The 23,970-nt window shown below is 45.4% G+C and overlaps 1 protein-coding gene and 1 long non-coding RNA gene across 5 annotated transcripts in view; one reads left to right on the forward strand and one right to left on the reverse strand.

Moving 5' to 3' along the window:
- The window catches only part of Fam120b (family with sequence similarity 120B), a 61,161-nt gene extending 39,978 nt beyond the window's left edge, over positions 1-21,183 (forward strand). For 2 of the 4 annotated variants that reach the window (XM_029471055.1, XM_029471056.1), the window contains 7 exons: positions 2,726-2,898; positions 5,681-5,773; positions 10,452-10,658; positions 11,844-11,952; positions 13,771-13,857; positions 19,175-19,226; positions 19,365-19,640. In XM_029471055.1, coding sequence (XP_029326915.1) covers positions 2,726-2,898; positions 5,681-5,773; positions 10,452-10,658; positions 11,844-11,952; positions 13,771-13,857; positions 19,175-19,215 — 710 coding nt within the window. In that variant the 3' untranslated portion in view covers positions 19,216-19,226; positions 19,365-19,640. Of the gene's footprint in view, positions 1-2,725; positions 2,899-5,680; positions 5,774-10,451; positions 10,659-11,843; positions 11,953-13,770; positions 13,858-19,174; positions 19,227-19,364 lie in introns of all 4 variants that reach the window. The other 2 variants (XM_021186472.2, XM_021186471.2) reach the window with 2 other exon arrangements.
- The window catches only part of LOC115029719, a 15,764-nt gene continuing 3,756 nt past the window's right edge, over positions 11,963-23,970 (reverse strand). The window contains exons 2-3 of the long non-coding RNA XR_003835269.1: positions 19,338-19,439; positions 11,963-12,017 (exon numbers count right to left, since the gene is read on the reverse strand). This is a non-coding gene — a long non-coding RNA (uncharacterized LOC115029719). The remainder of the gene's footprint in view (positions 12,018-19,337; positions 19,440-23,970) is intronic.

Consider the following 23,970-nt stretch of genomic DNA (forward strand, 5'->3'; position numbering starts at 1 on the left):
TGGACTCTCAGCAAAGGGAGCACCAGGTGATCCCACTGTGTCTGGACTCTCAGCAAAGGGAGCACCAGGTGATCCCACTGTCAGTGGACTCTCTGCTCTCCTGCACATGATGTTTGGTTATAAGGGAAGGAAGGGACAGGGTCTTAGCACGTGCTCATTGCTGTCTGCCTACAATTCCAGAAGCCATGTTCTTCCAACAGCGCCCAGGCCGAATGAGCCTGCCTTTCCTCTTGAAACCTCCTCAGAGCCCCTTCCCCAGTTCACCTTTTCTCCATTTGACCTGAAGTAATTTAAATTTCTTTTTCATAACTGAGATTTAACCTGGGGACTTCTGCATGTTAGGCACCTGACTGCCAGAAGGTTAAACACTAGCCCTTAATCTTTGCATTATTAAACTTCAGTTTGCTTGCATAGTCTTTTTGCTGTTTTGAGACAGGCTCTCTCTGTAGCCCTGGCTGTCTTGGACTATCTAGACTGTCCACACTGGCCTTGAACTCACAGAGAGAGATCCACCTCTCTCTGCTACTTCCCAAGTGCTGAGATTCAAAGCGTGCACCACTACACCTGATGGAGAATCTGTTTGCTGCGAGCTCTTCCCAGGCAGCAGTCATTTTTATGGATCTGCTCAGTATAAATGTACCAGTGGTTACACACATCAGTACATAGTGATCAGAAACTTCTGTGACAAGAAGTGAAGAAATTAAGAGTTGACTTGTTCTTATTTTAGTGCTGAGGCTCAAACCTAGGCCCTCTGGATGCTTGGTCAGCACGGTACCGCTGAGGAGCCCCAGGGCACTCTCTTGTCAGCCACTTTCAGTCTTCACCTCCACATCTAAAGCTGTCTCCTGGAGTTGAGTCCCTGAACTCCAGGGACTGAAGGCTGGGAATGAAAATGGTCACCACTCACTCAGCCTGGGAGTCCCTTGCTCACCACTTCTGCCATCTCCAATTCTGGATATATTTCACAAATCGCCGGGTTTCTTTAATATTAAACTCTGACGTATGCAGAAGTATCATTTTCATGAAGAAATGGCCTTTACCGTCTTGAGCAGTGAAGTGAATCTCTCACTCTTTACTTTGGTGCTCTGGTGGGATAGACGATGGTCTCCATGCTGTTTTTCCTCTGTGTTTTAAATACTGTAATGTCTGGGTGGAAAGGTGGAAGGGTTTTGCTTGTTTGTTTTTTAGGAATTTGTAACCTCTGACTTTTATAATTTAAAAGACTCTCTTCTAGGTACTTTAATATTTGAAATAACTATGATAGTAGAAACGTAGCATTTCCCTTATATCAGAGGCTGTTAGCAAGTCTTTTGTTTCTAATGTCTTACAGTAAGTGTGGTTGGCTTTGTGGGCCCTGTGGCTTTCTGTTATTTATTACCTATGTCATCAAATTGGAAGAAGTCACAGATAATGTGTGCACAAGGGTGCAGAGCAAGCTTCCAGTTAGACTAGACGAACATTGAACTAACGTTAGAATTTTATATTTGCTTGTACCAGGAAATAGCAGTTTTCTTTTGATTGCCCTTTCAACCATTTAAAACACAAAACAGTTCTTCGTTCACAAGTGCATAGGCAGCAACCCTTCACACACATTGGGAGCAGTTTCTAACAGGCTCTCAGACACCCACCCTGACCTTGGAGTGTGTGTGTGGGGGGGTCCTTAAGTACCCATGTCTCAGAGGACAGTTCCATAAAGCATTTTCTTTCTCTCAGAGAAAATGGCCTTCTTTCCAAAATTAATAAGAGAAGACGTGTTTGGTAAATGAAATACTTTAGCCTTTTCAGGACAGCAAGTGACTTACTATGTCGCTCTGCTTCTGAGGTGGGAAGAGGTGAGAAGGAGTTTCCTCCGAGTCCCTGGCTTCTGAGAGCATTTGGTTCTGTGCTTTGTTTTCATGGTGAACATGTGAGATGTCTCACCCTGGCTGCTCTGGACTTTCAATCAGTGCCCACAGCTGCCTGGAGAGGTGCTGCCTCAGTTCTTAGGGCCAGCACCTTCATGTTTGTGTAGCGTTGCCACTGTTTGTCACCCGTATTCAGGACGGTTTGTCATCGTCAAGTTAACAGGAAAGTTAACTTTTTTTCAAAAGTTTAGTAATTGTTTCGATGGGCCTGCATAACATAGCAATAGAACACTAAAAATTACCTTTTAGGCCTTTTTGTTTGTTGGTTTTGGAAACGTGCATCTCAGGCTATAGGATCTTTGAATGCACAATCACTGGCACATAGACCTCTCAGATCAGGAGCTTTATATACATCCCAGAGTCTCCACAACTGAGTCTTTTGAACATAAAGGTTTTGAAACCACCCATTTAAGAGGAGTTAGTTAGCGCTAACTAACTGACAGACGGGGTAGGTGGGTGGCCTTTTCCTAGAACATACCATCCTGTTACTAGGTCCTTCCAGGGAAGGTTGTCTTTTCTGAAAAACATTCCTCAGTGTGGTGTGTAGCGTGAGCACAGGTGAAAACCCCATTTCCTACACACACACACACACACACACACACACACACACACACACACACTAGTTATCAGCCGGGTCTTGAGTGGGTCTGTGCTGGCACTTAAAGTCTGTTTTCTTTGAAACTTAGAAGCTGCGTTCTGCCCTCTGGTTCTGTTAACCCCTGAGTGCCCACGTAAATCAGATAGGGAAGAGATGAACCATTCTTCACTGTACTTCCAAAAGTGTATTACGATCATGCTGTACGGATTTCTTTTTTTTTTAGGAGGAACACCTAGCTTGGAAGTTCTGTGGCTGAGCCAAGAGCCAGCAGCGCAGGCCCGGCGCCTGGACACGTTGCTAGCCTGCTTCAACCTTTCCTCCTCAAGAGAAGAGCTGCAAGCAGTTGAGAGCCCACTGAGAGCGCTGTGCTGCCTCCTGATCTACCTCTTTGTCCAGGTACACGCTAAGCTTACGGTTCTGTATGATATAGAAAGCCCTTTGTCTCTGTCCTTACCTTCCCGGAGTGCTGTGCACACGTGTTTCTATGGCCAGGTCCCGTGGTCTCTTTCCACAGAACACAATTAATCCTTCAAGGTGCTCATGGAGAGGACAAGTCAGGACTTTTCACAGCAAGGGATTAGTGTATCGATAAGTAAGTGGTGTACATATTTGTTCACAGTGTTGACTTTTCTCTCAGAATACTGTGGCAAACCTAGAAGGATAAATCATAAAATATAATTTTATATGGTTGAACTTAAATTGCCTTTTTAAAAATATTTCATTTTAAGTATATGAGTGTTTTGTTCCACCCGTCCCATGTTTGTGTGCACTGCCTATGTGCCTGGTACCCAGGGAGGTCAGAAGAGTGGTTTAGATTCCCTGGAACTGGAGATACGGTTGGTTGTGAGCCACCATGTGGGTGTGTCTGGTTTGAGGAAATCTTGGACATGCATTATAGTTTTTACTTTGATTATTGGTACAGTAAAATCCCTGGCCAAAGCCACATTAGCAAAGAAGTTACTGTGGCCCAGAGTTTGAGGGGACAAATCCATCATGACAGGGAGAACAGCAAGGCCATGGTAGCATGGGCTCAAGGCAGTTGATCCTATTCATGGGTAGAATAATAAATGCTGGTGCTATGCGTATTTTCTTGTTTTTATTCAGCCTGGGACTGTTGCCCACAAAATGGTTCCACCTACATTGGGGTTGGTTCTTCCATTTTGGCTAACCCAGTCTAGAAACTTCCAACAATCATGTCCAGATGTTTGTTTCAATGGTTAATTCTAAATCCCATCAAATTAACAATCATGCTTAGTTAACTGTGAGAAAAGACAAATGAGAGTTGGCTGGTGTCATGCCGGGCGTGGTGGTGCACGCCTTTAATCCCAGCACTTGGGAGGCAGAGGCAGGCAGATTTCTGAGTTTGAGGCCAGCCTGGTCTACAGAGTAAGTTCCAGGACAGCCAGGGCTAAACAGAGAAACCCTGTCTCGAAAAACCAAAAAAAAAAAAAAAACAGACTCCAAATGCGACTAATTGTGGGTAAAATTACATACCAGTGGACCTCAGTCTAAGCAGAGATGGCAGCTCATGGATTTTATAATCTATATGTGTGCTTGGCCTTGTCATAAGTCCTGTGTCTTCAGGATTTGTCTAATAATGGTGCATCCTTTGAAATAAACATGGAACAGGAGAGTGGCAGGTCTGAATTTCCAGATCTCCATGACTCGTGACCTGTGACTGGTAGCTCGTACCTGAGTCAAGCCCTGTACAGTATCTTTCCAGGGGGTTTTCAGGGTGAGGGGGGGTATAAAGCCCATATTTTTTCTGGTTTATAGGGACCATTTTATCAGACAGAGGCATGCAAGCATTTTATTTCCCAGGTGATCTTGGTTAAATTTTACCAGTGGGTTGTCACTGTTGTTTCCCCCCTGGTTTTTGCTGCCACTATGTACTCCTCCCTCAGAAGAGCTCTTGTGTAAGAGTAGAATTGCATGAGTGATTAGCATATTGTTCCTAGTTGATTACCAGTGCGGTCACTGTGCTGGCCACTTATATGTCAGTTTGACAGAAGCCAGAGTCATTTCGGAAGAAGGAACCTTGATTGAGAAAATCCCCCCATCAAGTTGGTGTGTGGGGAAGCCCATGGTGCATTTTCTTGATTGATGTGGGAGGGGGCGGAGGTCTAGCTCACTGTTGGTGATGCCATTCCTGGGGTGGGGGTGGGGCAGTGATCTTGTATGCTATGTGAAAGCAGGCAGAGCAAGCCATAGGAGCAAGCTAGTAAGCAGCACCCTCCATGGCTTTCACTTCCTGGCTGCCACTGGATGCTTGGCTTCCTTTGATGATGCCCCGAATGCCCCGCCACCACCCCATGCTGCTTCTGGTGACACAGTTTCATCACAGCACTGGACAGCTAACTAGACACGTGGGTTAGTCGCCTTTCTCATTGCTGCGATCAGACACCTGACAGAAGCAGTGCTAAGTGAGGAAGGGTTTATTCTGGTTTGTACAGTTTGAGGATGTGTAGTTCATTATGGTGGGGAAGGCAGGGCAACAGGGAAGTCAGAGACAGCAGGTCACATTGCTGAAGCACCCTCATAGACACACCCACAAGCATGTTTCCAGAGTGATCCAAAGTCCAGTAGAGTTGGCACTGACGACTACTATCATCGTGGCTAAGCGCAGGCAGTGTCAGCATCAGGAGTGTGTGAAGCTGAGTGGGCAGAGACACCATGTCCTTGGGTCTCCTCATCACATAACTTACTTTAAAGGCCGAGTTAATCTCTCGCTGTCTCCATTTGGGTTTTTCCCCCACACTTTGACTTTTTGATTCCACAGAGTGGGGGGGGGGCCCGAGTTATGTTGCTGGGATCCAAGGATAGGCTACATCCAGGATTGTCGAAGTTGGGTGTTCCGCTAGCCGTGGGTACCCCACCTCAGCCTCCGAGCCATCTGTTTTGTACATTTTACACAGAAGTGTTTGCCCCACTTGAGAGCTTTGTGGCCTAGAGTTGTGGATGACGAGAGCAGAGGCTTGCTCTCCCCATCTTCCCATGCCACTGGTTCACTCACTGTGTAGCTGTATGTACACCTGTGCATTTTCGTGTGTGTGTGTGTGTGTGTGTGTGTGTGTGTTTGTGTGTATAAACACACCCATATTTGGCAACTGAGACCCACTTATAAAAAGCGTTGCTTGTTTTCAGTATACTCACGCTGGCCCTTTCCTGTGCTTTTCAGGTGGACACTCTTTCCCTGGAAGATCTGCATGCATTTATCGCTCAGGCCTTGTGCCTCCAAGGAAAATCAACCTCCCAGCTCATGCACTTACAGGTATAGTCACGGTCAGTCACCACAGCCATGGATGTAACCATGAAGAGGGCATGAAAGGCTGAAGAGGGCAGTGGGAAAGAAGTAGGTCTGCACCAAGAGGTGGAGTGAGTCCTCAGGGGTGAGAGGAAGGGCTCCTGCTGCAGACTTCAGCAGGACTGAAGGAGCTCTGGAGAGGCTGCAATGGAGGACAGATAGGATAGTCAAGGTTGCCTCCTGGGCCCCAGATTAGTGCGGGCACTGGGACTCCCTTGTAGAAAGTGGTACTGTGGATCTGTGAATGTCACAGAGGAGTGGAGATGGGCTAGAAGAAAGAATTGAAAGGGAGGGGTGTTGGGAGAAATCTAGGGAGACCCTGGGTCCCCACCAAGGAGCAGAGTTCGTACCTTGATAGTCCGTGTCTTTGTGATCCATTCTATTGCTGACGACCCCCTGGACTTTGATTTCCTATTGTGTTTTTCATTCCATTACCATTCTGGTTTAGGTTTTCTTCAGTATTTATCTCTTATTCTCCTTTCATGTTGTGTATTGGCGTCTTATTCCTTTCTGTTGCCTGTTTGTGTTCTCAGAAAATACTGGAGTCCTCCTCATAATATTTACCATATTTATAATCATTCTCTTCAATCATACATCCAGAGTTTCATCTAAATAACAGTAGTTATGAGTCATTAGTATGCAGTTGATGATTTCTGGAAATGAGTTGCCTTGATTTTTCATGTTCCTTGTGGTCTTGCCCTGGGATTTGCCCATCTGTGATCAGAGTACAGGTTAAGATAAGACGTGTTGGCTGTTTTCTGTGAATTCAGCTTGCCTCTCTTCTCTGAGTGGTCACATTTGCAGTATTTGGAAGAGAGGGGTTGTACTATAGCTATGTTTTCATCTCTTAGACTGTTGTTCTAAGCGCCAGGCTCAGTCTATGCTCTGCCCCTGTGGGTTGGGAACTATACTTCCAGTAGTTACACCACTCCAGTGATGGAGTTGCAGGTAACTACAGAACACACTTGCTAGGTAGGGATTAGTGTAGAAAGTGAATGGACCCTGGCAGTACTATGAATACTAATACTGCTAGGATGGATGCAAAGTAGAAAAGAGCTGGACAGTCACCATGAACCTAGCAGTAAGCTTAGGCCACTCGATGGGAAGCAGAGGAGAGGGGCATGAATAGGCCTGGTGATAGTCAGGGCAAAGGGGGAAGTGGGGTGGATATGTGGGGCTTTGGATTAGTTGTAGACTAAGAAAAAGTAAATATATATACTCAGTGGTTGTAAACCAAGTCAGCCTCTCAGCTTTCAGAGATGTAGAACCAAGTGGAATAAGCATCAGAAGAGAGAAAGGAAGATTTAAAAGAAAAGAACAGGTTAAGAAAGAAGAGTGTAAGAATGTGTAATATGAACAGTAGGGGACAGCATTGGCCTGTTACAGTGCCTCTCCGTGTTATGTAGGGGACAGCTTTGGCCTGTTACAGTGTCTCCCTGTGCTATGTAGGGGACAGAGTTGGCCTGTAACCGTGCCTTCCTGGGCTATGTAGGAGACAGCCTTGGCCTGTTACAGTGCCTCCCTTGCTATGTAGGGGACAGAGTTGGCCTGTTACAGTGTCTCCCTGTGCTATGTAGTGGACAGCATTGACCTGTTACCGTGCCTCCCCATCCTATGTAGGGGCCAGTGTTGGCCTGTTACCATGCATGCCTGTGCTATGTAGATAAGGAATAGCTGTCGTGGGGAAGGAGAGCTGAGTGGTCTGTCATAAAAGAAAATGTGAGCAGAGCCCAAGTGTTGGTTTCTTCTCCTTGGCTGCTCTGCCGCTTTGTCCCCTTGGTTCTGGTCTAGGTTGTGTTCCCTTTGGTTTTAAATGGCCCCATTTTCTCTGCTGTGGGTTTCCAGCTCCCCCTGGTGAATGGAGTTTTCTTAACTGTTTTGTTGGCTGTGGAGAGCTGAGGTAAACTTGGTGCAGCTAAAGTTCCTGCCTTCCCACGGGACGGGGAGCTGTACCCAAAGCACTGTGAGAGTTTGTGTTTAGCTCCCTCAGAAATTTTGCATTTCCTCATTTGGAGTGTTGACAGTGTTCCTGGTAGCAACCACCAGGAACTGCTTATGTGACATTTTTACCACCGCATGTTTGGTAGATTTCCTGGTAGGAGTTTTTCAGCCCAGTTTGCTTACAGGAAATGCTGCTTTGGAAGGAAGGGGTAGGAGTCGCTGTCTGAGTGGCAGCAGCAAATCCATTCATCGTATTCCACGGGTCCCACGGGTCCCCTGGTAGAGAGGCTGGTTGAGGTGTTGATCAAATCTATTTCAGGCTTGGAAAAGTAGCAGATGGAGTGATAAAATATTCATATTCCCTTTAATTCCCAAATTGTAATCAGTGACTGCATCCAACGTGGCTTCTGCTCTGCCGTCTTATCCAGAAGTCCTCTAAAAGGAAAGTCTTGAGGGAATTGCAAAACGAAAACAAAACAGGATGACAGCCCCGCATACAGAATTCAGTCAGTGTCCATGTATTACCAGTGAGCACATAGAAACTGAGCTATGAAGGCAATACCCTCAAAACTGTTTTACTAAGCTGAATTGCCTAGGTACAAGTTAAACGGAAGTGTGATCTGTAGGTCCAGACTTGCCCTGGTGCTAGGTGTGGTGGTGCATGCCTTTAATCCCAGCTCCTGGGACAGAGGCAGGCAGAGGCAGGATCTACATAGCAAGATCCAGGGCAGCCAGGGCTACATAGAGAGCCCTCCCCCAGAGACTGTACCCTTGATAAAAAACACATGAAAGAAGACCTTATGCCTCTGGACGTCTGCTCACTTTACTCATAGAGTTGATGAAAGGAAAATCGGGTATTAATGGGCTTTGAGAATAGTTCGTTAAATTCAGTTCTGCTCATAGTAGACTCTGCAGCCCATGCATGGAAATTTTACACTAGTGAAGAGCCCCATCAGAGCCTACAAAGTATCCCCTAGTGGCTCTGTCTAAGGAATGAGCGTCTCGGAGCCAGACCTCTTTATAAACAGTCTATGGAGCTGGAGCTGAGCCCTTAGGATTAAAGGCTGAGTCTGCCGTGATCCAGGCTCACAATAAGCAACTTTTTATTTAGAGAAACAGGGTCTCACACTGTATCCCCTGCTGGCCTGGAACTCACCACGCAGACCCGGGGAGTCATGAGCTTTGTGACAGTCAGCATGCCTCAGCCTCCTCCATTCTGGAACTACAGCCGTGCACCACTGTACTTCCGATAGTTTTTAAAATAATTGTCAAATTCATTTAAGTGCGGCCTTGTGTATTAAAATGGTTAAAACAATGATCACCTCTCTAACCTTTTTTTCGGTTTTATTAATTCTTAGATATGTCATGGTGTTCAAGGTAGCATTGGTCAGTGTGAGCAAAATAGATGCCCAGAGGGGCTGGCTTACTCGTGCTCCCCTTTCAATGGGGTTTCTTGGACATCTGCAGTGTTGATGCCTGCAGCATGGTCAGCATCACAGATCCAGGGGAATACGCGTGGCTTCCTGTGGGATGTGGAACCTTATGCCGCATAAAGAACAACAACAAAGAAAGTTGAATGTACAGATGGAATTTACAAAGAAAAGAAGTATTTCATGTTAGCAAGAGATTCTCCTTTTTGAGACTTTTTATTTATCTATTTTAATTTTATGTGTATGAGTCTTCTGCCTGCATGTGTGTCTGTGCACCATGCACACCTCTGTACTCTACCTTTAAAAGCCAGATGAGGGCCTTGGACCCCCTATAGCTGAGGTTATAGACAGTTGCCGTGTGGGTGCTGGGAATCAAGCCCAGGTCCTCTGGAAGAGCAGCCACTTAACCACTGAACCATCTCTCCAGAGCTCAGGCAAGACATTCTTAATTTGTCAAAACCTGGGCACCTTTTGAGATTTTACCATGTGGCATTTTATTCTTAATGGTATTCAATTGAAATGAGATGAAGTATGATTTTTAAAAACATAGGGAACTTCTCTTCCTGTGTTTTTCAGGAGAATAAACCTAACAATAGGTGATCTTGTAAGTTTGACTTGGTGGCCACATCTTGTGATAGCCCATATTTTCCTAGAGCAGTGTCTCAGTTTCTTTTCTGTCACTGAGACAAGACAGATGTGTCCTTGATGATCATGGTGGGGAGCACGGCAGCAGGCAGGGAGCACGGCACAAGAGCAGTCGCTAAGGGCTCATATGATCCACAAGGCCAAGGCAGGCAGGCAGCGGTGGGGGGAGACTGGGAATGGTGTGGGCTATTGAAACTTCAAAGCCCACTCCCAATGACACACCTCCTCCTCCAACAAGGCCACGCCTCCTAATCCCTTTCAAACAGTTCTACCAACTGAGGATCAAGCTTTCAAATTTAAAGAGTCTATGGAAACTGGTCCCATTCAAACCACTACAACCAGAATGACTATTCTGGATCTGTGTAACGAGAGAGCCCATGTGAGTACCTGCTGCCCTAGTGGGTGGATGGTGAACAGAGGTGTGTTCGTGGGCGATGGGAGGGGCTCCTGTCATCCTTCTCTGGTGTAGCTTGCTTGTCAGGCCTCTTTCATTCAGAAGCGTCAGGAGGCCAAGCATCCTATTCAGGACTTCGCAGGCATCGACCCTTGAGTTATCTTTTTGTTTCTCACATTTGACTTCTACCTTGAGCTCTCTGTTTTGAGCTATTGGTGCACATCTGTCTCCACAGCTGGATTACATTAACTCCAGAGCTGTGCAGCTGGGATCCCTCCTCGTCCGTGGCCTCACCACGTTGGTACTAGTCAATAGCGCATGTGGCTTCCCCTGGACAACAAGTGAGTTTATGCCCTGGAATGTGTTTGATGGCAAGCTTTTCCATCAGAAGTACCTGCAGTCTGAAAAGGGATATGCCGTGGAAGTTCTTTTGGAACAAAATGTGAGTCCTGGTTCTTGTATATTGGAACAAGTACATTTGAAGTCAGTCACTGTAATGAGCCTGGAAGGTCTGCCCATCTCACTGTAGGAAGCTTTAGGAAAGCAGGCATGTTCTCTGGCATCACCCCCATCACCTCACACAGCTGCTAGGACCATGCTTACATTTCCATAACTGTTCTCCACACATGAGGTTGGCGTGCTCAGCAGCAGCACTTGGTGTTCATCTAGCTAGTGGCTCCTGTAGGGAGAATGAGCTGAGAGGAGGGCTTGCACCATCTATAGAGGGGTTCCCCCAGACAGCAGACTAGCTGGGGGAGACCCTTCTGCTATGAAAGGCTGCCCATGGCCTGGGGACCCCGACTGCTGACTCAGCCCTTCTCAGTAGAATTGCTTCATGATTCCTGGAAGATTTCCAAATGAGGCCTCCCGCCAAGCTCATTTGGAATGTTTTCTTACCCACAGGGATGAGAAGGCGGTGTGATTGTGAGAGAACATGCTGATCTGTTAGATAAAACACTCCCAAGTTTTCACACCACAGGGAAAACATTTGGCAATGTGTCGCCGTCACCATTTCTCACCACAGTTCCAGGGTGTGGCCGGGTCTGTGAGTGTTTAGAACTCAGAGGAGCAGAACAAGTGGGCAGCCCTTCCCTCAGATCTGGGTGCGACTCTGGCAGCCGTGGCGGAAGAAAATGCAGCCCCGGAACACCGCTGCCAGTTATCCTTGTCTATGTACCTCAAAATGCACAATTGAGCACTCCATCTCACACCAAGCCCACTTAAAAGAATTATCTAGGATGAAATTTGACTAGTAATTCAAGAAGCTACCAGAACAGCTAACGATCAGACCCCCGTCTGCTGCTGGTGTTTGACCCCAACACCTCCACTCGGTGTTCGTAGATTGTCAGGGGAGTAGTTTTTAGCTATGACTGTTGAATCTACACAAGATAGAGGCAGACATCATAGGTATTTGCTGCCATTTCCAGGGGACTCATGAGGGGAACAGTCATCTGAGACCCTCTTCAGATCATGGTAATGCAGAGACGCAGAGCCTCTTCGCCTGGTGCAGAGCATGACTCTACACTGTTTGATGTGGGGACAGAGACTACTAGTAGGTTGAATCCTACCACTGCCACCTCACACCCTGCTCTGTTCAATCCCACTCTTTCATCTGATCTGTTTGCAGAGATCGTGGCTCACCAAGTTCCATAACCTGAAGGCAGTGGTCTGCAAGGCCTGCTCCAAGGAGAACCGACGCATCGTAGGCAGAACACATTGGGACTCTCCTTACACAGGTGGGCAAGGGCTGGCTGCTTCTCTCTTCCTGTCACTTAAAGTGCTGGGGCCCAGGTAGACTTACCTGAAAAGAGAATGATAAGATTATGACAGATGAAGATGACTGGGCTGTCGTCAGGTAACCTAAATTCTGGTCCCATAAGGAAAAACATTTCAAAAAGGATTCATTTGTTAATTGAATAAAGAACTCTTTCCCTAATGTCTCCCTAGGAGAATTCCCACAATTCCCCCAGTTAAAGACTATATGGGTAGTATTTGTCTACTTGACAAAAGTTAAGATTTAGTTTTTCTCATAACAAAGGGACATAACAAAGAAAAATTCAGTATGTTCTATACATATATGTACAGAATAACAGTGAAAAAAAAAGGTCATGAATTTGAATGCAAGTAGGGAGGGGGAAATGGGAGGGACTTGAAGGAAGAGAGAAATGTCACAATTAAATTATCTCAAAAGGAAAGCATTTAAAAAGAACTGTAAAATGACTTAGAGCTCTGTGACCTAAAATGAGACCTGCTGAAAGATGTTAAATTTCTGATATGCCTTTCAAGGTTCTCACTCAGCCATCTACACAGCACTTCCCACCATGCTGAACAGTGGACAGTCTTCTTTCACTGTTGTCCATGACACATGTCCATGCCTCTGAGGGTCATATCAAACATCTATTGTACTTGGGAGTTCCTGCAAAGTTCCACACTGCCAATGGGCTCTAAACATCCAAGGAGCTCTGCAGCGAGGGTGTCAGTAATGGGCATCCCAATAGGCCGATTGTCAGCAGCCACAGTCAGGAGGCCTTGCTCAGTGAGTAAGGTCTGGGGAGGACTGGGTATTGATTTGGGTGAATTACAACAGGAGGAAGAGCAAGGAAGGTCAATTGGAGTTGGGTACAGAATTCTTAATACTACATTTAAAAGAGTTGATGTCTATATCCATTACAAATTGGGGCGCTTTTAAAGGTTTTGAAGTGCTCTTATCAGGATAGTGACTGCTCTGACAGTGGAAGAAAATGGGATCAGGAGATGGCCCATGGATTGTCCCGGGCCCCAGACAAGAGGTGGCCCTGGGGAAAGTGCCAGCATCCTTGGGTCCTCTCAGGCATCAGTCTGTTGTGCTGTGATCTTCTTGGTCACTGCTGGGTGAATTTAGTGGTATGGGCGCGTGGCTCCTTATCCTTTCTGGCCACAGTGCCTCCAAACAGAAGAGGAGTTCAGTCTCTGAAGGTCATATCATACATGTGTTGTGCTTGGGGGTTCCTGACCAAATGCACAGTGACCAGACCCACCCCGGAGTCGGTGATTGGCACTTATGGCAGGAACTCATCCTCCTGTGGAGCACATGAAACAAAGATGCCTCACGTGCAAGGTCGCACATATGAGTGGAAGTTAGTGATCCAAGGAAGACGTCAGAGTGTAAAAGGAATGTGTTCATGCAGTTGTGGGGAGCGTAGAAGAGCACACCACATCCCAGGAATATGCTCAAGGGAGAAGCATCCATATCATTGTGTTACCTAAAGCAACTGTAAGTGGGCCTCCCTGCTGGAGGAATGATCTTTGACAGTTGTTGCCTCTGGGAAGGAGTCTGGGTGAGAAACAAGATCCCAGAGGCACATGGTAAGCTACTTCTTAGTTCTGTCATAGGCTGCCATTTAGCTCCCAGCACAGATTGGCTGCATCTCTTCTTCGGCCTTCGGAGGTCCTCCAGGTCCACTCTGCTGCTGTGAACACACTGAACGTCCCCTGGCTTGCTGTCACTTGCTGCACCATTAAGTGTGAGACAGAGTGAGTGGCCATGTGCTGATGTGTTGCCCATGTTCCCACAGGGAGGCAAGGGAGACAGGGCTACAGCTCCTACAGGACAGACTCCACACATGGCCATTCTGGGCAGTCATGGAGAAACCAGGGTTCAGGTAAGAGGCTACCACGTCAGCCATTGCGTGCTCCAGGCACTGCATCCCTTCACACTAGGCATGTGCTGAAGACCCTTCCCTGTGTTTCAAAACAGTTACAATCAGAAAACAAACCAGCATGTTAGCGTACCTAATTCCTAATGGGATAGAGATAAACACTGATCTCGCTCAATGCTGCTATGTCTCGCCTTGCTGCTTTATTTTCTGCCCATTTGTTCATCTCTTAAAAACTCATTTTTTATACAATTTATTCAAAGATTTTTCAAAAGGTTGTGGATAGAGGGTTTAAATAGTAATGTTATCTTCCATGCTCCATCTTCCATGTCGTGGATTACATTTATAATGTTGGAAGTGCAGCTTCTTATGTGTTGTGCAGATGTATTGAAAATCACACTATATTTATTTTAATATGTAATTATTTACATTTAAATATATAGAGAACCTCTCATCAGTATTTAAATTCAAATCCCTTATAGACTTCAGAGCTAAACTTGGTAATTGACTGAAATTACCTAAAATTTATGGTTTTGTCCTTTTATGGAAACGCAAATGTGACTTAACTTTTGTGAACTGTGTGCAGCTTTACACATTGCTCAGATTGCTGAGAAAGGGCCTCATCAGGCTGTTGACAGCACGTGTGTCCAGTGCCCAGGCTGTAGACAACAGTACGCATGTCCAGTGCCCAGGCTGTAGACAGAACATGAGCAAATGGTGAAGCTGCTGTGTCATTTACAATAGTTCTGTTCCTGTGGACACCTTTAAGAGGCTCCTCCCTGGAGAGAGGAGGGGAGGGGGCAAGGGGCAGGGGAGAGAGGCTCTGTCACTGCAGACTTGGATTGGCTTTTCCGTTTCCTTGAACAACTAGCTACAGAGAGTACTCTCCACATCCTACCTCTCACTGACTTCTAGGGCCTGTGGTGGCCCCGCTGAAATTCCCTCAACTCTCCAGGACAAACCATTCCTAGGGCTCCCTGCCACGATAACCAGCTGCCCCACAACTCTGAGCTGACCCAGACAGATGCTTGTCCAGAAAAATGGCAAGGGGAAAGGCTACCTATCTGACTAGATAGCTATCCATTAAAGCTAACAGCCGGCCCATTGGACTTGCAAACTTTATATGCCCCAATATAGGGGAATGCCAGGGCCAAAAGAATGGGAATGGGTGGGTAGGGAAGGGGGGGGGTATGGGGGGCTTTTGGGATAGCATTGGAAATGTAATTGAGGAAAATATGTAATAAAAAATATTAAAAATTAAAAAAAAATTCAAGAAAAAAAAAAAGCTAACAGCCACCAAAAGTAATGAGCATCTATAGGTCTTCTCATAACGCCGACTGTAACACTGGTCATGGCTTTAGCCACTTGAGTTACCTGTAGGATCCAGGCCTAAGCCTGGCCATCTGCATGTTCCACCCTGGTAATGTTTGGGCAGCCTGAATTCTGATGCAAGGCATCAGGCTGAAAGTCAGGCTACTGCCCTTGTACTGAGGGGAACGTTGTTGGCCCCTCTAAGGCAGCCAATCTCTAGTGGTGGTTCTCCCCTGCACATGTCACTGTTTCCTCAGCCTGCCCTTCCCTGCCAGCAGCAGGCCAGCTTGCCGAGTATGCTGTGGAAGAGGATGCTTTCCTTTTGTCCTCTCTGGCTTGCCATTGTCCCATTCCCATGTCCAGAACCTCAGAGCTAGACCAGATGACAACTGCACACTTATGAGCAGTAAGAGGCAGTAGCTCTCTAGGGAGGCTAGCATCCTCACCAGCTACAGGAGAATAGCACCAGTGTTCTCAAATCTTCACACTCAGACTGTGTCTGATGACTGTGTCCAGGCACTGTCCTGTCTCCTTGTTCTCTGTCAGGCAGATGCTGGCATCAGTAAGTCTGTGTACGTGTAGCTCTATAGGGTTATAATTCTTTGATTCATGGTTGGTGGTTGAGAAAGGTACTATTTCCAGAGGTGCCATAGAGCCAAGCCCATGCCAGTCTTCCCTGGGTAGCCTGAGTCTCAGTCACTTCACCTTCCACTCTTAGGACAGTGACCACCATCTCATAGCCCACACCAGTCCTACAAAGATCTGTTCATACCGCAGAATCCTGTCCCAGAAAAAGTGTCACAAGAATTTGATTATTCTCACTGCTAGTACCATGGCAGAAGTTACAGGGATATAGATATTTCAGATACACTAGGGGAATCAATCCTCCTTTGGGTTGTTGGTCATTAAGGGTATTCATTTCTTCACATCCTCTGGAGAGCATTGAGCATGTCATCATAGATGAAAATAATACAGTTGCTCCCTAGGACAGATGTTCTCTGAGTCCAGAGGTCTGTCCACCCTGGATCCCACATCACTCAGCATTTCCAATAGCCCAGAGACGTCATGGCATCTGTCCCACTCCTATCTTCATGGCACCAGGATGCCTGTGACGGTATCCTTGTGGACAGTGATATAAGGCTAGCAGCCTTTAGCTACATGTAGAGTGGATACAGGTCTTAGGGCAGTAAGACTGAGGTGACAGAATGGTGGTAACCTGCTGGGCCTGTCCCTGAGAAGGAAACCACAGGTCAGGAGAAGTCAGAATTCTAAGATGAGAATTCCCATGGGTGAGCTGGAAGGCTGGTCGTCAGTGGTCCCCAGAACAGCTAGCTCCTCAGAGGTAATCCTATCCAAGCTGTAGATGTCTTCAAGGGCACTGCTCCATTCATGTTTGTAAAAGCAGCTACTACCAAGGAGGACTGGGAGCATAGTGAAGAACCCAGGGCAGCAGCCACTACTCTTCTAGTTCTTTATATGCATGTCACACGTCTTCTCATTTCCTAGTTTTCAACCCAGCTGGTCTGCAGCTTTCGCACACACATCAGTGGACTCAGCCGTGGCCTGGCCTGGGAAGATACACTTCTTTCTGGATCTTTTGCACCTTCAGGACTTGGTCCTCCCTGAGCCATGGACTCTTATGTCCTCAGTATCCTACATGAGGCTACTTCCTGGCCCCTTATCTGCATTCTGAGCCACAGTCCTGTAGCCCAGCATTGTCATGCCTTTTTGGAACCCTGGAACTCACCAGCTTAATGAAACAGACTGATTGTATGCACTCTGCGTTGGTTCACTTTGCATGCATGTTGGATGCATGCATGTTGGGTGGTTCTTCAGTTCCATGGAGCAGTAAAAATGCAGGTCTTACTCTTGGACTCAGTGAGTGATGTCACACTTTCCATCAGGTGCCCTAGGATTATTGTTCTAAATCCAGTGACCACATCCATAAACACCAAGGTTTTGATATCTCACTTCTGACATACATGTCTTAAAGCCTTTGTTTACACATATAAAGAAAAGGCCACATAGTCAAAACCAATAAGCAGTTCTTCTGACCCAGAAAAGAACACTGTGAGGTCATCATCACAGTTCCAGATGTGCAGCCCTGGGGGCGGGGCACACAGATCCTGGACAGTTAATCCTGTCCAGTGAATAATGAACAGTAGCAAAAATCTCTTTACACAACTGGCCGATTCACAGGCTGGAAATTTCCAGGAGTGGCTGCTACCCTCCACCTGTGTGGCCACATTAAACGGGACACATTGGGAGTATTATCTAGCTTCAGGACCAGAGAATCCCATTTGAAATGTGGCACTGGCCACATTAGTTAAGGCCCAAAAAACTACATAGACATTGGGCCCTGGTTTGAGATTTGGAACTTTGAAGGACATCGCCACTTTATTGGGGTGGGTTATAATAGAAACATAATCACAGTCTTGATTGTGAAGGTTGGGTTAGAAAAAGTTCTAGGGACCTGAGACCAAAAGGCCAGTTTGAGTGGCCTTGTGCTGGATTGATGTCAGACTCAATGGCTAGAGGTGAGTCTAGAAGCAGCTAGGGGCAGTGTGTGTGCAAGGACAGAGCTTCCTTGGCACCTTGCCCGTGTGGAAGAAAGTCCACAGGCCACCTGCTGCTACTGCTGTGTTACACAGTTTGCTTATGTGCTCTTTTGTACAGTTGGTCCTTAATTGGAGCTTTTTGTTGTTGTTTTAAAGATGAAGCAATCTACTTTTTTGGTGACATGACTGGGCTTGTGTTTTGGGCCAGCACATTTTCCTAGTGGGGTTTCCCTAACTTTAATACTTTTTCATTTCTACAACATATAAAGTAGAAAGGTGTTACTATTTCAAGATTAGAAAAAAAATAGACAAAACTCTTCATGTTAGAAAAGGCTCAAAATGCTTATGTTCAAAATGGCAGTGTTCACCGTGGGCATAGTCGACACATGTTCACAACATGCAATAATAACATAACTGCGTGAATGAGAGCCGTCAGGGTCACTGCAGGGACTATGGCCTGGCAGATGGGGTGGGGGTGCACCCCACAGGTAGTCAACATCAAAGTCTAGGGCCAATTCAGTCACCCTGTGAACAAATGGTGCCTGAGTTGAAGCTTTGACCTGTCCCTGGCTATTATTTAGCCCAGCTGGTGAGGAAAAATGTGTTACATTCCATTAAGAGCTGTAAACTTCATGCGACTCTTCACTCTCCCTCTTCTCAGGGTGACTGAGAGGGGCCTGCACACTAGGAAACCATGGGGTGAGAGCTTGGATGGCAGCAGAGGTGCTGAAGGTTGTATTCATCTGGACACCTGTTTGGGTTGTCACCCTCACACTTTAGGGGTCATTAGGCAGTGCATGCTAAAGCCATCACTTCCAGGTACCAAAGAAAGCCCGGAGCAAGACTTACAGAAAAGTGTGGTGGTGGTGTTGAGCCAGGATCTCACTATGTGGCATTGTCCTGGCCGGGACTCACAGCGAGTCCTGAGTTCCACCAAAAAAGGGTTGTTTTTAAGATGTGGAAACTCTGTTTCCTTCAAGGCTAGTTCTGCTCCAAGCCCCTTCCCAACCCCCGTGTCTGTCAGAGGCAGGAAGTGGCCAGCTACACTGTGGGGTTGGGGCACTTGTGTGCTCAGCCCTGGAAAAGCCACACATTGCTTTTTCTGTGCTTGGCAGGAAGTCCTCTGAGAGCCATCTGCATATGAATTTCCATTTCCAAAGTCATTAGCAGTAATAAACATCTAGATGTCCTGCAGATGGTCAGAACTGGCACCAAGAGAAACAATTTTGACAGTTTCCTTCTACTAATAGCAATGCCTCCTAATTAATTGCTTCCATCTAATGGAATAATTATAGAGCAAAATTTAATGACAGGTGGTCACAACTGAAAAATGTTCTGTCTTCCAGTACAGCTCAGCAATCCGTCTTTATGCGTGCTGAGAGCCGTGCCACTTCTTTGAGTTGGTGTTTGGAGACATTTCTTCTTACTCTGGTGTTCATCTCTGTTTGGTACAGGGGGCAGACAGCATGAACGTAACCACTGGAGAAGATACTAGATGCTGTACAGGTAAAGTCCTTCCCAGCCTCTCAGTGAACCAGTAGATGCTCTGTCTTTAAAGCTGAGGGCCAAGTGGTTAATATGTCACATGGGCCAGCTTCCGGATTGGGATCTACCAACCTAATCCAAGATGTTTGTTTCTTCCAGAAGCGTGTGGAAACAGGATCAATGCCCGGACTCTGCCTTCCAGTCTCAGCAACAAGGACAGCAACCGGGGCAACCCTTTAAAGGAAGGAAAAATTGCTTTTCAGAGGTTTCTCCTACACAAACTATAAAAATATCCCATTGGTTTGTTTCAGAGGTTGCTCCTGACTCCATGATCCAGAACACTTGACACTATCATTGAGAATGCTCTCCTGACCTTAGCAGGAGTCTAATTCCAAACATTTTCTTACTATTAAATTGTGAAAATGTTTCCTCAAATCATTAGTCTTTGAACTCATGATGTCTCCTTATTTTTCTGTTACTGTGAAAAGGCACTGTGACCAAAGCAACTTACAAAAGAAAGCATTTAATTTGGGTCTTAGAGTTCCATAGGGTGGTAGAGTCTATGTCCATCATGTTGGGGTATATGACAGGAGCCAGGTGACGACTAGCCAACTGGGAATGGCTCAGGGTTTTGAAACTTCAAAGCACTCCCCCAAGCAACACACCTCCATCAGCAAAGCCACACCTCCTCCAGTAAGGCCACTCCTCCTATTCCTTTCCACTAACTGGAGACCAAGCTTTCAAACATACTAGCTTATGGGGCCATTCTCATTCAGACCACCAACCATGATATCTAATAGCTATACAATCTGTCAGAAATTACTTTTTCATTAGAAAAATCTAACAAAAGTAAGTATTCATCTATTTTTTTTTCTTGATCCACAAAGTATTTAGATAGAAAAAAAAAAAAGCAACTAAATAAATTCTTGCTCTCTTGCGGGCGAGTTGGTTCTGCTTGGAGGAAACCTGGCTCAGCGGTTAAGAACAGGGTCTGCTCTTCCAGATTCCCCTCACCCACACACGGTGGCTCACAACTGTCTGAAACTCCAGTTCCAGGGGATCGAAAGCCTCTTCTGGCCTCTGTGAGAAGCAGACACCCAAGTAATGCCCAGACATGCATGCAGGCAAAACACCCATAAAGATGAAATAAGTTTAAAAAAAAAAAAAGGGATTTTTTTTTTTTTTTAAAGAAGCATAGTGGGTTAAGCTTAAAAAGTAAGATCCTCTTTGAGGTACTTATCCATCTCCACTGGGGATCCAAGAGTATCTGGGCCTGTCCAGGGCCCTTATGGCCCTGCTGCATCTCTGGGGACACTTAGTTCCCTCAGGAGATGCAAGCACTTTGGTCACTGGAAGATGTATCCTTTCAGTGCTCCTGTCTAAGATTTTAATAAGCTTCTAAAAATGTTCCTTGTCACCTTTACGCTGACAGTTTCCCAGACCACTGGCTCAACCATGCTGTGCAGAGGCCTTGCGTTTCTCCTTGAGATTCTTGTGTTTACCAGAAAGGTATAGGTATATCGCCTGCATTTGAACACGGTTGTATTTGTTCAGCTTCCTTCTGCTTCTGAAGGACTTAAGCATAGTGTGTCTGCAGATCTTGTAGCTGTCATGACTTTGCTGCCTAGTTTGGAGCTGGCTTTTCTGGTCCTTCCCTCGAACACTGTCCTCTTCAAACATTGCTGCCGTTTGAAATCCTGTTTCCTTGCTGTCTACTTGTGTAACTTTTAATTAAGATTCTGATCTCTTAAGTTGAAAGTCTATTTCTAAGTTGTTTTCCATCACAGAAGCTGCATCCCAACACTTGTCAATAAAATGCGTGCGTCCGTCAGTCACAAGTTTAAATAAGCCAGTGTTGATGGAATATTTATCACCTTTAGAGCTTTTCCAGTGACATTTGCTTACGTTGTTTTCCAGTCAAGTCTTGTGATAGAATTTCCACATACACAATAAAATAAAAATACATTTTTTAAACTCATACTTAACTTTTTTTTCCTTTAAGACAAGGTCCTGTTCTGTGGCCCAGACAGCCCTCTGTATCATATCTGCCTTTTTATGTCAAGCCTTCTCTTACCTTTTTTAGCAGGCATATCACATTATATAAAAATAATGTTGAGTCCAGAATCCTATAATCACTGTTCCTAGAGTAGGGGAAAAAAAATCAACACAATTTCAGGAATCAAAAATTTGACCCATATATATCCTTTCTAAGAGGAAATGGGTGTGCTCAGCTTGAAGCTCCATCCCATGGAATGCAGAGACTGTATGACCCAGCGTTGGGCAGAGAAATCCGTGAAATGTGCAGGTAGGTGCCACTAAGCAGTTCTGAACTGTAAAAGCAAATAAACCGACAAGCAATAGACTGACTGTTACAAGGAAAGTGACAGGTGCCTCAGAGTGAGACAAAAAGAAAGGCACACTGCCTTTTCTTGCTTAGAAAACAATATTTTATATTATCTGTCAATGTTTTGTAATATGAACTAGAAAGGGGGTGAGAAGAAAAGCCACTTACATTCTATGCTGGAATCAATTTCAAAACACAAGTAAAATGCAAGATAAATCTGGCACATTCATTCCAGCAGCGAACAGGTCAGGTACAACAAAAGCAATGACGTTCATTTGAACACGTTAATAAGTAAGTGTGCTCTAATAGAAACAGAGGAGTGAATTGGTTTATATTCTTTTTGAACACATGTGGGTAGTTCATAGGATAACTATGATTTAGGCCCCAAAGTAAACCTCAGACAAAATAATAAAAAGCTAATTTACTAAAATCACATTTTCTGCCTATAAGAACATAGCATAAACAGCAACAAAAAGATAAAAACAAGTCTTTGCTCATATCAATTATCTTGCCATTCTAAAATATTATCAAGGAAATCGCTTGCAAATTTATTTTGGACTAATAAAGGTATTACATTTAAAAAGTCACTGCAGGGCTGGAGAGATGGCTCAGTGGTTAAAAGCACTGGCTGCTCTTCCAAAGGACCTGTGTTCAATTCCCAGCACATGGCAGTTCACAACTGTCTAACTCCAGTTCCAGGGGATCTGACAAACACACACATACAGGCAAAACACGGATGCACATAAAGATTAATAAAACTCATTGGGGGCCAGTGATATCACAGGAGATAAATCGGGTCACTCTGGATGTCCTTATCTCCAGTTGAGAGCCATCACACTTGTCAAAGTGTTGAAGCTGGCTGCCAAGATAAGCTTGCTTGGTACAGTGCGGTTAATTTCTACTTCAGTTACTCAGCCAGGGACAGCCCCGTGTACATTTCTGGTTCAGACTGCCAGGGCCAAACAAACAGAACACTTTGCCCTCCAAATAGTGGGGTGCTGTGTGGCAACTGCTGTTTTGGTTTCCTGAGAAGCAGGCACAGAGGCTGGCCATCATGTGTCAACTCCCCTAGCTTAAGTAACTTCCACAAGGTTTAAAACAACCTGTAGATAAAGATTAATTAGGGGTTGGAGAGATGTCTCAATAGTTAAGAGCACTGGATGCTCTCCCAGAGACCCAGGTTTGTTCCTGGCACCCACGGAGTAGCCAGCAAGAACTTCTCGAAGCACACATGTGGCAGGCACACAGGCAGAATACCCATGCATATAAAATAAGGATCATAACATTCAACTAGTGTAAAAAAAAAAAAAGCAACCTAGTGTAAAGGGCAAATTTAGAAGTCAGTCATACATGGTCAGGAAAAGGATGAGACCCAAAGGAATATAAAAGGCTCCGGGGACCGGTGGTGTTGGCACACGCCTTTAATCCCAGCACTTGGGAGGCAGAGGCAGGCAGATTTCTGAGCTTGAGGCCAGCCTGGTCTACAGAGTGAATTCCAGGACAGTCAGGGCTACACAGAGAAACCCTGTCTTGAAAAACATAAATAAATAAATAAATAAATAAATAAATAAATAAATAAATAAATAAAATAAAAGGCTCCCGGTTTTTCATTCAGATTGACTCGCAGCACCAAGATACCTTTCAAACCCCAAAAGTCAACACTGATTTGAGATGGCTCAGCGGGTCAGAGCACTGATTGCTCTTCCAAAGATCCTGAGTTCAAATCCCAGCAACCACATAGTGGCTCACAACCACCTGTAATGAGATCTGACGCCCTCTTCTGGTGCGTCTGAAGACAGCTACAGTGTACTTACATATAATCTTTTGGCTGGAGCAAGCAGGCCTGACCAGAGAGGCAGGGTTGACCAGAGTGAGCAGAGGTCCTAAAAATTCAATTCCCAACAACCACACGAAGGCTCACAACTATCTATACAGCTACAGTGTACTCACATACATAAAATAAATCTTTAAAAAAAAAAAAGACTGATTCTCAGAGGTGTAATTTCATGACTCAACATTTTTAATTTCCATCAATTAAGTTACACATACAAAGAATCAAGAAAATGTAGTGTATTCAAAAGATAGATAAAGTGTCCCAGAAGAAATCAACGCATCAGAGTCATAGGACAAGACTTCCTTAAAGATGCTTACAACTCCAAAAGAGGTGTGAATAACATCTATTAAGAAATGTATGAATAAAACCAAGACCATATATATATATATATGGGACCAAGTGCTCAAGTGTCTGAGGCTGTGGGGGACATCTCATTCAAACCACCAGAGGCTCCACTGTGCTGTAAGATTGTTGTAAAACTTAGAATACAAATTGAGAAGGAGCACAGAGCACAGAAAATGTTCAAAGCTCCCCCAAATAAGAATGTGTGTGTCCCACAAACTTTATATGCCCCAGTACAGGGGAAC

Source organism: Mus caroli, chromosome 17, assembly GCF_900094665.2.
Source record: "Mus caroli chromosome 17, CAROLI_EIJ_v1.1, whole genome shotgun sequence".
Classification (NCBI taxonomy): Eukaryota; Metazoa; Chordata; class Mammalia; order Rodentia; family Muridae; genus Mus; species Mus caroli.